The sequence below is a fragment of the Coturnix japonica genome, chromosome 3, assembly GCF_001577835.2.
Source record: "Coturnix japonica isolate 7356 chromosome 3, Coturnix japonica 2.1, whole genome shotgun sequence".
Taxonomy (NCBI): domain Eukaryota; kingdom Metazoa; phylum Chordata; class Aves; order Galliformes; family Phasianidae; genus Coturnix; species Coturnix japonica.
In genome coordinates this window covers 26,295,820-26,310,931 of record NC_029518.1, presented here as the reverse complement: position 1 = coordinate 26,310,931, position 15,112 = coordinate 26,295,820, and the positions used below count along the sequence as shown (strand labels likewise).

Genomic DNA, 15,112 nt, shown 5'->3' with positions numbered 1-15,112 from the left:
GGTTGAGTGAGCAGCCAGCCCTAAGTTCTATATAGTTTAATAGCATCTGATTCCCTTTGTGCCTGTGCAGAGTCTGTGTGTATTTCCCACCCTGCCCCTTGGTACTTGGAAAAGGTGATACTGCAGTCTGTCATACTGTGCTGAAAAGAAGTCCCTGCTCTTTCTGTGGCCTTAGGAAAAATATGTTCCATCCCTGGAAGTGTTCAAGGACAGGCTGGATGGAGTTTTTGGACAACCTGTTCTAGTGGAAAGTGTCCCTGCCTGTAGAAGAGAATTGGTACTAGGTGATCTGAAAGGTCCCTTCCAATCTAAACCCCTCTGTGATTTGAGACAACAAAACTAGCCTAGCTTGGGTTTCATTGAGAGCACAGCTTAGTTGTTGTTGTTTTTTTTTTCCTTCTTCATGATACCTATAGAAAAATATTTCTTTAGTTGCAGTTAACCACACAGTAGCATCTTGCAATGTTTATTATGAGTAGTGCTGTTTTGACTTCGTAGAATCATTAAGATTCTGGTGCAGCCTCACCAGAGCCATGTACAGAGGGATGACCACATCCTTGGTCCTTTTGACTGCTGTTTCTGATACAAGCCAGGATGCCGTTGGCCTTCTTGGCTGCCTGGGCACATCAGGTGGATCACCTGGTCATAGAAGGAGATGGAGTTGGTCAAGACTTATTCACATCCTCCTCCTATTTAGGCTCCATGGAAAATGTGGTTTAAATTCAGTGTCTGAGACTCATTATTTCTCTTTCAGAGTACAGATGGATCCCTCTCTGGGGTTGTGCAGAAGTGGAAGGAGTACCAGCTCCAGTGCCTAAAATATTTGTATGAGGCTCCTCCTATTGTAGCAGGTAAGTCTGATTGGCAGGGATACAAAGTACTGTTAAAATGTAAGATAGCAGGTACATGGGAGTAATTATGAACTTGAAAGTACTTCTCCAGTTTACTATCCAGTCCATCTCTTCTTTCATTTCCTTCAACCTGCTTACTGTTGGACTCTTCACTCTGCCTGGACGAACCATTTTATGGAAGAATTTCATTGTAAAGATTTTAGTCTTCAGATCCATAGTGTCTTGCAGTGGCTACAGTGCATCAAAGTATGTTACTAATATTGCACTCCTGAAATTTATGTAGAGGTAAGGATTGGGAGAGTACAGATATTAGGAAGTCTAGGACAGTTCTGTTTACATTAATCTAGCAGTGAAATTATTTTGAGCATTGTAAAATGCTGAAATGGCATTTAAAACAAAACACACACTTGCAGGAAAGTTAGCAGTAGAGCTGCTCCAGTGGAGCGTGCCAGCATTGTGGTGTTTAGAGGACACTGGTGACTTGTCAGTGACGTTCAGAACTGGACACCATATGGGCTCTCCTGTGCTTCAGTTCTGTTGTGGCACACTAAAAAAGATGAGACGTGTCTAAAGCTGTATCTGAATAATTACTTCAAAACTGTCAGTTTTCCTTCTCTTAACTGTACTATTGTGGCAGTGTAAGAACAGTAGGTGATGACAACAATGGCTGCAAAACATTCATTTCTCTTTGCTCCATTATCCTGTTGAGCGGTTGAGTGCTGCCCTCTAAGAATGACAGTTTAATAAATCTGAAGTTGAAGTACTCTCATGTTGATTAAGATGTAATGCAAAGTTATGGTTGTGTGTGGGTATTTTGTTGATGAATCGCTATATATTAGATTAGACTTCCAACCGCATGACAGTGAGCCAGTTCTCAGTGATGATTATCTACAGTATTCATGGCAAAATTATTCTAAATCCAACTGAGACATATGAGGGCGTGGAAGAGAAAAGATAAAAATGGTTTAATATTGACATGCCTTTCTTGTTCCTTGATTTACTTGACTAATTTTTTCCTAACTTTCCTGTTACATAAGGATAAATAAGACTAATTTGTCCAAAAAACTTGAACTCCAAGGTTTGATTGCATAATACTATTATGGCTTAATTGCATGTGCTGTATCTTATATTCTGATCTTTGGTCTTTTCCTCATTAATGTTAATACAAGGCAGTGGTATGCCCTTTCTTCCACCTCTTTACAGAAGGCAAGTTCTGCAACAGGACATTTGACAACTATGCCTGCTGGCCTGATGGACTGCCTGGCACCTATGTGAATGTCAGCTGCCCCTGGTATTTACCTTGGGCCAACACAGGTAAGAGTCCTTCCTCACAGCATTTGAAAGGATAATATTGGCTGTAACAGTAATGAGTGCATTCAATTCTCTGTAATGTAAACACAGGGATGGGAATTAGTGTAATATGTTCTTTATTCCCATGTAGCAGGAGAAGGTGAGAGAAGGCTTTCTAAGGGTTGAATTTAGTTTGGATTTTTGTGCTCTTATCTGCTTTTGCTGTTTTGGTTTTTTTTTTTTTTTGTTGTTGTTGTTGTTTTTTTGTTTGGTTTTTTTTGGTTTTTTTTTCTTTGACAGATATATCTCTGAAGGTTTGTATTCTTTACATCCTTATGTACACATTCCTCTGACACCACTTGAAGGCAATTCATGTGGATTCCTTCATCTAGTGTCTGAATTCAGTAACTTGTGCAGTTTCTTTATGAAGACCTAGGTTTTGAAGTATAAATGGGCTATCTTGTGTGGTGGATTGAACTTGGCCCATGGTAAGGGACAGCATGCTGTTAATGAGTTTGTGTATAAACTTGGCTGTTGAAGGTAAAAGTAGTTTAGGTGTGTAGTATAAGTTGTAGGCCTTAGTAAGGAGATTTGGGAAATGAAAAATGAGTTGAAGAATACTTTGGTGTAACTTGAGAGCTGGGAGTGATAAAAATCCTATAGAGTAAGGAATAGAAATTGCACTGTCTGACTAATTGGAAGTAAATTTCATCGTAGTGCTGTTCTTTGCACCTGTGGCTTGAACAGCACTGATTACATGCCAGTAATCATTTGACTGTTATTTAACAGAGCTTGTACAGCATCAGGGCTTTCTCTCCAAACTGTTTACTGGCCTTGTTGAGGGGGAAGAGTTTGGAAGATGACATAGACAGGTCAGCTGACCTGATGTGATCAAAGGGACATTCCATGCCATATGGCAGCATGTTCAGCCAAAAAAAGCTCAGGGAAAGAGGGAGGGAGGGGGAATACTCATAGTTGTGGCATTAGTGTTTCCAAGTAACTGTTCTGTGTGCTGAAGCCCTGCTTTCCAGGAAGCGGCTGGACATCTGCCTGCCGATGGGAAGTAGTGAATAAATTGCTTATTTTGCTATGCTTGTGTGAACAGCTTTTGCCTTTCTTATCAAACTGTTGTTACCTTTAAGGTGAGTGAGAAATTCTCACACCAAAATAACATTGTAATACTTAAAAAGATGGACAACTTCCATGCATGGAAGAGCTCTGCCCCTCATCCCATCACTGCTTTACTACAACAAAAGTGCAGAGTGATAGGTGTCTGGCAGCCAGCCAGGGTCAACTTATCACATTCACTATAGGCTTTTCTGCAGGCCACATGGGAGTACCTGCTTTAGTGCCTGGAGCACCTCTTCCCCTTTAATATTATCAACCTTGGTGTTCATGAGGTTGTTTCTTACAGTTAGTTGGGGAAGTGACAGGTCAACTATTTTAACCCTTAAATTTCCTGGTGAACTTCAAGCTGGTTTTAGAGATAAGTAATTAAGATACTGCAACTTTAGAATGGATAAACAAGTTTTTATAAATGTGTGGAATTAACATTTACCTCACAGTTAATTGAGATAGAAGTGTGTGGTGCTGCAGAACTTTTTCCAATACACCTAATACTTCTGGATATCTAAAATTTCTTACAGGATTCAACTGCTTTCCTCTAAACTTGTTCACTTGGAACCTTTTAGACACTGGACGCGGTTGTTTGACTTTCAACTGCTTTTGAAACATCACTGTTGTTGAGAATCAGGATTTTAAACAATACCACAGATTAATAAATTTTTGGATTTAGGGGTCTGAATTGCTGTGCCTTTCCAGATGTTTTGTGGAGTCATGTTCAAAGTGAATGCTAATGGACTGCCACAGTGGAGAGGTAAATTCTTTATAATAGAAGATCCATAACAGTAGTAAATTAGATGCCCCGTTTCTTAGGGTAATCACATAAGTATGTTTATTACTTATTCTTACATAGCTCACTACTTAAAATAGATGGAAGCTCTGCAGTGCTAAGATGTCTTATATGCTTAAAGTCAAGAAAAGATAAGACCTTGTTTAGAAAGAACCTTCAAAATGTGTTCAGTGAACATCATTAAGAGTGAAGGGCTTCAGCTAGCTTGCTTTGTTTAAGACTACTGTTCTTTGATTAGAAGCCAGTTTTTAAAATGCATGAGAAGTTTGCTGTAGAACCGTACTGCCTAGAAATCCCCTGGGAAGTAAACTGAATGCTGTTTGATAGAGTACTGGAATGGAGGAAGCATTGGGAGTTGCCTGGCAGTTTCCATCAGAAGTGTTAGAGAGCTGGAAACAGTAACAGATGACCTAGGAGGAATTTAGAGACACTGAGCATTCAGGAATGGGGTTTAAAACAGCCAAAGTCTATATAGAATCTGTCAAGTTAAAGGTAATTTAAAATAAATAAATAAATAAAAATCTGAAACAATATCAAAACCAAAGAGCCAGTGAGAGAAAAATTGAATCTACTGCTGTATGTAGATAGGGGACCTTGTGGAAAAGAACATGGAAATGGATGAGGTACTCACTGCCTTTTTCATAATGGTCTCTACAAAAAAGGCTTGCCTGAAGCAATCCAAGGCCACTAAGAACTGTAGAAAAGTCTGGAGGAAGACTTGCCCTTCTTAGAGGAACATCAGACTGAAACATAATTAAATTGGATGTACACAAGTCGGTGGGTTGTACCAGCAAGTTCTGAACAGCTAAAAAGTGTCATTGTGAGGTTAATCTTGAGGACCGGTAGAAAGAAACTGTCTCCACTTTTCAAGAAGAATAAGAAAGATATCTCGGGAGATGTGAAGCTGACCACTTCACATCAATCACTGGGAAGTTGATGGAGCAGATAATCCTGGAAACTGTTTCCATTCACATAAAGACAAGGTGATTAGAAATAGTCAGCATGGATTTATGAAGGTGAAATCGTGCTTGACGAACCTGACTCTTCTATAAGGTGACTAGCTCAGTATGTGAGGGGAGAGCAGTGGATGTTGTTTATCTTGACTTTAGTAAGGCTTTTGGCACTCTCTCCTGTAACATTCTCTCTGATAAACTGATAAAGTGTGAACAACACAAAAGTGTGATTCTGGGCCTTTTAACTGTCAGGTGTTACAAATTTTCATTGTTGTGAGCCAAGAAAGGAGGCAGGGAGAAGAATTCGCTTGGAAGGTGTTTGTAATGCTAGAGCTCTCCTTGATCAATTACAAATTTTGCAGGCTTTGTCTGCAAAATAGCTTTTATTCTTGTTCCTGTACCACTCTTCATCTTGTCTTGGTGACTGCTGTCTTCAGACTACTACTCACAACATCACTTACATTATAATTGCAACTGTTGTCTTCTGCCTCTTTTTGAAAGTGCAGTGTACAAAGATGGACTATAAAGTACAGTAAAGAAAATCAATACTGTCCCACTTTCAAGTCTCATCTCTTTAGAAGTGCTGAACCTTTTTCTTATTTTGCTACCCAGTGTATGTCAGTATCCTTGCCAAGTTCAGTACTGGCATGCTGCCATCAAGAATCATCTCTGAAGGCTCAGAATGTGTTTGTTGTAGCTGAATAGTAGAAAGGCCACAAAATTAGACCAAGATCTTATGCTTGAACCCTTGTGTCCATGCAGTGCTATGGACCTGCTTTGTGACAGGCAAGTAAACTAAATATGAATCCTTGGAGGAATTTTATTTTGTATCTCCACTGAAATACTGGGCATTGAGTTGTTGATATACTTCTAGGATATGGCATGCATGAACTACATATTTCTTCAGAAACAATTAGCTACTGCATTTTGTATATCTAGTTGCTAAACATATTCTTCTATTTTATGTGGCTGAGCAGCAAATCAGATTCGGAATTTTACCCAAGTGAAATGTGGCAGATCTTTTTCCCCTGATTCTTTGAGTTATTGTTTTTCACAGAATCACTAAGGTGGGAAAAGACCTAGAAGATCATCCAGTCCAACCATCTGCCCATCACCAATAGTTCTCACTAAACCATGTCCTTCAACGCAACCTCCAAATGTTCCTTGAACACCTCCTGGGTCGCTGACTCCACCACCTCCCTGGGCAGCCTATTCCATTGTCTGACCACTCTTTCAGAGAAGTAGTATTTCCTAACGTCCAGCCTGAGCCTCCCCTGGTGCATCTTGGAGCCATTCCCTCTAGTCCTATCACCAGTAACACAAGAGAAAAGGCCGACCTCCATCACAGTACAACCTCCCTTCAGGTAGTTAGAGAAATGAGGTCTCTCCTGAGCCTCCTCTTCTCCAGACTGAACAATCCCAGCTCCTTCAGCTGTTCCTCATATGGCCTGTGCTCCAGACCCCTCATCAGTTTTGTTGCACTTCTTTGAACGTGCTCCAGGGCTTCCATGTCTTTCTTGCAGTGATGAGTCCAAAACTGGACACAGTACTCCAGGTACAACCTCACCAGAGCCAAATACAGGAGGACAATCACTTCTTTGTTCCTGCTGGCAACGCTGTTTCTGATACAAGGCAGGATGCTGTTGTCCTTCTTGGCCTGCTGGGCACACCGCTGGCTCATGTTCCTCTGAGCATCCACCAGTGCCCCCAGGTCCAGTTCCTCTACGCAGCCTTCCAACCACTCTGCCCCACGCCTGGAGCGTTGCCTGGGGTTGCTGTGGCCATTCCATGTTGTTGTGGCATTTCCGTGCAGGTCAGTTTCTTGATTGCACTGATTGCAACTGCATTACGATTTATCTACTTTACACAGATTGATTATTTATAACATTGCCCTAAGTCACCAGGAAATTGGGAAGTAAGGATATTAAAAGTTATCTAGATACTCAATATTGCACTGAAGCTGAGCTGAGGTTAAGAGTAGTCTCTCCTTCAGTGTAGGTTAAGCCACTGTCATTCGAGCTAACAATATCTAGAGCAACTTTGATAATGTCTCTTTTCTCGCAGCACAGTGAAGGATTTTTGTGTAAATGAGGAGCTCAGTTACTGCTGGACTGTGAGTGCCTGATAGTAGGATTTCTCCAGTCACTTGTCTCTCTAGTGCCATATAAAATAGCTTTGTGTATGTAACAGAAAAGCCCTCTGGAACAGTAAAAAAAAAAAACACAGGGTAAGAGAAGGAGGGAGGCAGAGTGAATTTCAGGCAAACAGAATTCTGTTCAGATCTCTGGATTCCTTCAGAGATTCATAGCTTTTCTTTTTAGGAAGACAAATATTCCAACGTGGTGTTTTTAAAAGCTCTGAAAATAGCACATAAAAATATCTGAATTATCAAAAGGCACATTTGCATTTCTGTTATGCATCATGTTCCTCCTTCATTGGGAACTGATGGTTTATTCTGATTCATCACCAGTAAGATGTTTGTATTTGCATTTCTCATAGCCTGCTTATATATATGTATTTGAAACAGTAGGCTTTACAGCAGTTTCACACCTATATGGACGGTTTGACTCCAGTTCTTTGTTTTGCTTCTGTTTGTGCTTATGCAGCTCTCACTGTTGGGCAGACCTTCACAGGGAGATGCTGAAGTAACGGGGGGGGGGGGAAGGGGAGGCTGGGGGGGCAGGAGTTTATTGCTGGAAACATTTGTTTTCTGAAATTTCCAGCTCAAATTTTGGACTATGTCCAATGTTTGTTGAAGCTCAGTTTCGTACATTTCTGGCTGCCCTAGTCAGAACTTTTGGTCTAACAGATATGAGTGTGTTAAGGAACAAAGCTTGCCTTTAGTGAAAGCCTAGAAAGACTGCTAAGTTTTTGACAGCGCTGAAGTTAGAGCAGGTAAAATTTGCACATTGTATTATCCATGCTGTAGTTAGCAAGATCAGCAAGTTATACTTGGGCACTGACTGTCCCAAAATTCAGACCTGCAGGGGGATCAGTATTCCTTTAAAGGATGGAGAGCACCTTACCTTGCTGTCAGTGGCTACATGTGTTTTCATACTACTTTTTAACAATTGAAGGCTAGCTGCCAATACCAGCATGTGGATTTGGAAACCTTGGAGCTGCACAATTCATTTTACAATTATGTCTCCTTTGTGGTTCTGATATTTTATTGTTTAATAGTACTGAATCCCTTTTAATTAAAAAAAAAAAAAACTTCCAGGGATACCGGTTTCAGATGAATTATGTGAACCACAGTAGTACCATAGTAGTAGCAAATTTTACTAATTCGTCTTTATTGGAAAAAATGAGGTAGCAAATTTATGTGTAGGTGTTGACCATATGAAAATTCAAGCCTCAGATACTCTATATTGAAATGCAATGTTAGAAATACTCTCAATATGAACTGGTATAAATTCAGGTGACTAATGTCCGTAAATAAAATGCGCTAGCAAATGTTATTGAGATCTCTGCTCAAAATCTTTTCATCTTTGTGGTCCTAAACTGAAACAATAAAACACTCTATCTCTAGGTCTGATATGTCTGATATCTGAACTAGCTTGACTGTTGAGATGTGTCTGTATTGGTATTTTGGTCTTGCACAAATGAGTTTTGAAGCAACCCTCTGATGGCTGTATTTTTTGAGCAAGTTCAGTTTGGTCACATGTAGGGAATGTTTTTTGGAGAAATCTAATACAGAAACAGAGCCTCATGTATCCATTGGATACACCTCAATCCTGAATGGTGATGTAAGACCTAATGACTTACCTGAACAACTACAATATCCACCAATGTGACCTTAAGGAAGCCACTGGAAAACTTTCGAAGTACCAAGCTTTCATTAAATTCTGAACACTTGTGCCAGTGAAAGGAACAAATGGTTCACATGCCTGGCATAGGAGACCAGAGGCTGGCTTGCTGCTTTGAGTACATCTAGGTGCAAGGACACATCCAGGTCAACTCCCATTTCTCACTCTGTTGTAATAGCTTAAGGTCCATTCTCCAGTGCTCGCCATTCCCTTTCTGGTCACAGAACAGCTTTTCTTGTCATGACTTCAGGAGAGGAGGGAACTTGGTGTCTGAGTGCCATTTTACCTCACGCAAAAAGCAGAATTAAAGGTGCTTTTTGTCTTTTTGTGCTCCTGAGACTTCACAATGAGGCAGTGACACGTTGCTGTTCTCCATGTGAGACAGCCCAAAGGAAGCAATATACATTGCAGAGGAATCTACAGAAAGCATTATAATTGAAGAGGCAGCAGTGTGCATGAGATTTCCTTCAGACAGTTTTGCACCATATGTCTGGTTTGAACATTTACTTCAAGAAACCTGTGTAAGCAGTGTCTGGTTTGATCTCCACTACTTTTTCTCCAGTCATTCAGTTTCATAGTTCAAAATCTCTTTAAAATCAGTGTTGTTAGATGGCTACGTGAGCTTGTTGCTAAACTGCCTGTTTGTCTTTAAATGTAGAAGGAAATAAATTTCACTTCAAGTACTGGATACAGCAAAGATGATTAGACATTTATTATATTTATTCCTTTCTTTGCTCCAATAAAACTGTGTTTCCAGAAAGCTCTCCATAATACTGGAAAGGGGTGTGACCTTTTTCAGTGAAAAAGATCCTGCTTTGCATTTGCTAACCCTTAAGCAATTCAAAATTTATACTTCCTTCCTTGCAGTGAAAGCTGTCTTAAGCTAATTGGCAATCTGAGTTTGCTAAATAAAAAACAAAACAGTCTTTCAAGTTCACCTCTGTTTCTGTTTATTAGCCTCCATCTGGTTGTAAACCAGAAAACTGTAGAACATTTGCTGCTCATCTCAAAGGTAGATTGAAAGACTATCAGAATAAGTAATTTTTAAAAATTTTAACAGATGCATCTTCTGGGTACTGAGTGGTGATTCCATTCTCCGTTTTGTGTGAAAATATGGAGTGTGTTTTTAAATAAATTGCTGGTTAGTGTCAGACTGAGGTGCATGTGGTAGAGCAGTGGCCTGTGAGCTTTCACCTGGGGTGACTTACCTGACTTCCTTAAGGAACTGCTACAATTGAGGCATGTGCATCTCTCCTCAAATGTGTATTGGTAGCAGAAGGAGACTTTGAATGTTGAGGTGCACCTGTTAGAAGACACAGACAACTTCATGGTATACGCATGATAGGTACAGATCTGGTCACCTGAGATTCTCTAGGAAGAATGTGCTCTTCTGCATTGCTGAGATAAAAGCTGGGTGCCTTTGCTGTAGGATATTGGTCCGGAGTGACTGTAGTGAGGTAGAAAAGTTTGCATTTTTTCCAACACTCTTTTGCTTATAACTGTTTAATATTTTTGTTCTATTTTAGTAATTCCTTGGGAGGTATCAAGGATATCAAGGCCCATCTGTGTATAGCTGAGCCTCCTTCTGCATCTTCTTGAGAAGTTGTCCCCCAGCTGTTCTCAACAACAGTACCCAGCAGTAAAATTATTTTAAGTGAGAATTAATCATCACACCTGGCTGCAAAGAACCTACCAGGATACCTCTGTGCTTTGTCCATGCTGATCTAACAAATAGCTTAACTTCAGCAAGCAGGTTTAAGCTTATCGATTTCTTTAAACTTCATCTATACTGTTATCATGGGTCTTAGAATCACAGAATAGTTGGGTTGGAATAGACCCTTAAGATCATGTTCTTCTAAGCCCCTTGCTACAGGCAGGGACAACCTCCTCAAGTCCAGGCTGCTCACAGCCCCATCCAGCCTTGCCTTGGTTGCCTCCAGGGAGGGGGCATCTACAACCTCTCTGGGCAACCTGTTCCAATGTCTTGTGTAACTGAAATACATAATATCTTTTTTTTTTTTTTGTTCACAGTTCTAATAAAGGGAAAGGCCTCAAACCCTTCTTTGTATTACTCTTCAAAACTGTAATGATTTTACACTTGAGAACTTACAGCTTTTAAATTTAGTAGGCAAAGAGTAAACTGAAGTAGTTCAGGATCTGAAGAAACACAGTACAAAAGGTATGCTACATAACAACCTGTTCTTAGCAAAACATTTAATTATCTTTCTGGCTCACTTAAATGTTGTTAATCATCAGTTAGAACATTGATTTTTTTGTTGTTTGTTTATTTATTTATTTATTTTCCAAGCCACAAAGGTAGAATAAACTGTGAATGTTTGACCTTCGCTGTGCAGGTAAAGAACAGCTTGCTGAGTGAGCTGTGTGACCTAGAGCCCACTTCTTCCCTGCTTGTTCTGTGATTGCTGGCTCTTCACCTGTGAGTGATGGCAAATGCTCCTCTTGCATCCAATCTGTATGTATTTTCTTACATAACAAACACATTTCTGGTATCATAGTGAACATGAAGGATTGCTTGCTTTTCCTGAGATCTACAGAACTTAGGTAAAGATGTGTATGGAACTCAGCTTGCCTGTATACCTATAGATGTAAATATCTAATGTAGAGAAGAATCACCCTGTCTGCCTGCTGAATTTAGTATCTCTATGTTTGCTTTGATTTTTTCATATTTTCATTTGATGAAGTAGTCATGCAAAACATGTGAACTGACTTAAAAGGTACCTGTAAGTAGTTTAATTATAGAACATCCTTCGTGTCAGACTCCACAAATGCGACTTTACCTTGAAAATGTTCTAAGCTATACAACGATTGCACTTATCTATCATGTGCACAGCTTTATTTGCTGTATTACCCTTTTCTATTTGCATGTTTTGCTGTTAAATTTCCCCTTGTGTGTTTTCAGTAGTAGACTACACTTCCCCTGAGAGAATCAGGTCCTTGCTATGAACTGTGGAAGTACACCAAATCCTTTTCAAACATGCTGCAAATGGTACCTGTTAGCACTCCCATATATCATTTCAAATTTTCTGTGAATGAGAATGAAGTTTCTCTGGGCAGCGTGTTTATGAGAGAACCTCAGCACTTGAATAGTTTAATGACAATAATAATGATAGTGGTGGCTGGCCAGATTCATCTGACCTTTCTGAAACTAATTTACTTTCTGAAAATTGGAAAAAGCAGAAGTGAATTAGGCAAGAAAAAGATCAAGAGCTCATCAGCATGTTTCCTCTGAAAGTTTAAAAATATAAAAGACACTTGACTTCCACACACAAAACCTGGCTGGTGATTGTCCTAGAGCTTACTGAAGCAGAGTATCAACAATCTTGTTTAAACAGAACTAAAGCATGGCTAAAATGTGGAAAACATTGAGTTTGTGTGGATGGTGAATGTCAGTGAGCTTCCCTAAGCTTTTAAAAATGTGACATAACATTGGCAGTGAATACTTCAAGAAAGAATTGCACCTTGGCAGGAAAAGAAAAAGTTTAAGTCAAAAGGATTGTATGTCCATCCAAATATTTTTCAAGCAGTGAAAATAGAGTAGAAATGAAAATTGAATAGGGAACTTAGGGCAGTTTACTGATAGAATGATGTAAGAATCCCCAGTTTTTAGGTAAAAGTAGATCTCAACTTAGAGAGATTGTTGTAAAGATTCATCTTTTAGTGGGAAGGCCAATCTAGACATAACTGCCTCCAGTAACTATTGATAGCATAAAGTAGAATAATACAAATATAGTAGCTGATATTCAAAATGGCTATTTATAAGGAAAAACTCACCAATAAGGACACCTTCACTGAGAAATGCTGAGGCAATTTCCACCAGGGAGCAGTCTCCAAGAGATGCTGCCTTAGTGGTGGTCAGCCCTTAAATGAGGTCTAGAGGAGGTGGAGTCAAGCTCCACCCCTTTCCGGGAGCACAGCTAAATTACTCTCACCTGTGCTCCCATAGCTGACCTGATACTTGCCTCAGAGGTTCAGGCTGTGATTACCAATTTCCCATACAGATAGGAACAATGCTGATTTCTGTGATTATATCATTTGATAGTTTCTTTGTTTTCTATTTTTCATTTTTCTTTAGGAGCTTGAATTTAGTAGCTTATAGGCTTGCAAAACTTTGGTTGAATGTGATTTAATACAACAGAAGTCTTAGTCAGAATCATGCTGCACTTCAGCGTGCATGTGAGGATGTGCGGGACTCCTAGGGCACTGGAGACATCCCACTTTCTATTCCTCATTGCCAATTCCTTGCACTCTCTCCCACTGAATTTCCCTCTCTTCACTGCTTGACTGGAGCAGAAGCTGTTTGGGTGTGCTGAGGGTGACTGAGGAATACAGTGAGAAAGGAGATGTGTGTTTAGAGGATAGAGGCTGGAATCAGGGTGTTGTTTTGTTCATCTCCAGTGGCTTTGGAGCACAGCAAGTCAAATAGTTGAGAGGAATAGGAAAATTCAGAGTGAGGAGAGAGGATCAGCAGCAGGTGTATTGAACACTAATGCATGTGTAAATATTGCAACAATAGAAAGGGTTGGAGGAGTAAAGCTGAAGAGGAGAACCAAGGAGGGGAATACAAGCAGGGAGAGAAATAGTATGACAGCAACTGAAAGGAGAGGGGCAGAGGAGGCAGAGAGAAGTGGAAGAGGTTGGGACAGTAAGGCAAAAAATGTTAGTGTACACTTCTACAGTATTTGAGACTCAACATCAATATCTGCATGCTGTGTAACAGAGAAACACACTGACAAAGCACATGAATATATGGATGTGGCACAGGGCTGTGTCTTGAGCACAGTAATATCAAAGGCTGTGTTTCTTCATATATGTGAACAAGTTGTTTGGGTTTTGTTGTTGTCTTTTTTGTGTTGGTTTTTTTTTTTTTTTTTTGGCAAAGTACTGAAGAAGATAATTCCAGGTCTGCAGAGATTGTAAGAGCTGTCTCCATAGGAAAGCCTTCACCAGTTGATATGATTTTCCTTTATAGCTTCAGGCTCCCTTATGCAGAAGTAATAAGCCTTTAACCAGTGCCAGAGTGTGCAATTTGTTCAATAAAAATGTATGTCTTTGCTCTCAGATGCATGAGATCCTTCATTTTGTCTGTTCTTCTTTGAAGCATCCAACTCATTCACTTTTGGAACGTAGCAGGTAATACTTACAGAATTATTTGTCTCCCAGTGAAGTTTGATGGTTGGATTCCTTCTCATGATATATTTTGAAGTTGCCAACATCAAAACCTGCCAACTGTTTTGCATTTTTGGCTTATCTTTATCACTGTCCAGTGAGAGTTGAGAACCAATGATTCAATAACTCTAATTTATACTGTTGTTTTTGAGGATAACTAAATACCAATGACTTCCCTTCTGCCAAGGATTGATAGTTTATTTGCAGCACCTGGCACTATTTTTTTAACTACATCTTCTGGAGATGCTTGTTTTGATCAGAAGCTTCATCAAATAGCCAGTGCTTATTTGCATGCCGACTTACCTCTCCCTCCTGGCTACGTATATTTAACATACCAGTTATCTGTTGTTTTTTCTTTCTTTGATTTTTCCTTGCTTTAGCTCACCAAGCATCATGCTGATGACTTGCCCAATTATCCTTGTCTTTTAGCTTATTTTTCTTTCACTGTGTTTTTTCTCTTTTTCTCTTTTAATATAAGTTCTTGAATCATGAGCATAGTTAAACGGGTCCCTTCTTCTGCTTTAGGAAGCCTACAGCCATGTCTCTTCTTGCCTTTCAAGAAAACTTTTTATTGCATCTTTTTCACCTTATTTTAACATACTTTAATAAGATGTCTTCTATTAATTACATTAGCTTACTGATCCAATAACTTAAAAACACAGAACCTCTTAGCAGTGTTTTTACATATATATTAAACTTTCAATCATGTTTGTTGGTGCAATAAATTTATTCCAACTCACTTTTATTTATTCTGAGTAAAATTTTAATGGTGCCGTTTGGTATCTTACCAAACCTTCACAAAGCTTTACCATTAGCATAAACACTTGTATTTCATAAGCAGCCTTCTTTTATTATGTTAATTCACATCTCTTTTATAGTTCATAAACACTCTCCATTATTAAACTGAATGCACACAAACATGCACACATTTTTATGACTTGTTTTTTGAAGTACATTTCAAAAGGTTATGTTAGGTTTCAGTGTGGTCTAGCATAACCAATACAGCTCTTTCTCAATACAAGTTATTCAGCTGAAATGCTTAGAGAGTATAACTCCTTTTAGCATAATAATCTTGTTTTTCAGTATGATGTGGTGGGGTTTTTTTGTTGTTTT

The 15,112-nt window shown here is 39.4% G+C and overlaps 1 protein-coding gene across 1 annotated transcript in view; it reads left to right on the top strand.

Annotated features, from left to right (window-relative positions):
- GLP1R (glucagon like peptide 1 receptor) overlaps nucleotides 1-15,112 on the top strand; it is an 82,214-nt gene that overhangs the window by 28,294 nt on the left and 38,808 nt on the right. Inside the window, exons 2-3 of the mRNA XM_015857807.2 lie at nucleotides 755-851; nucleotides 2,055-2,165. Coding sequence (XP_015713293.1) covers nucleotides 755-851; nucleotides 2,055-2,165 — 208 coding nt within the window. The remainder of the gene's footprint in view (nucleotides 1-754; nucleotides 852-2,054; nucleotides 2,166-15,112) is intronic.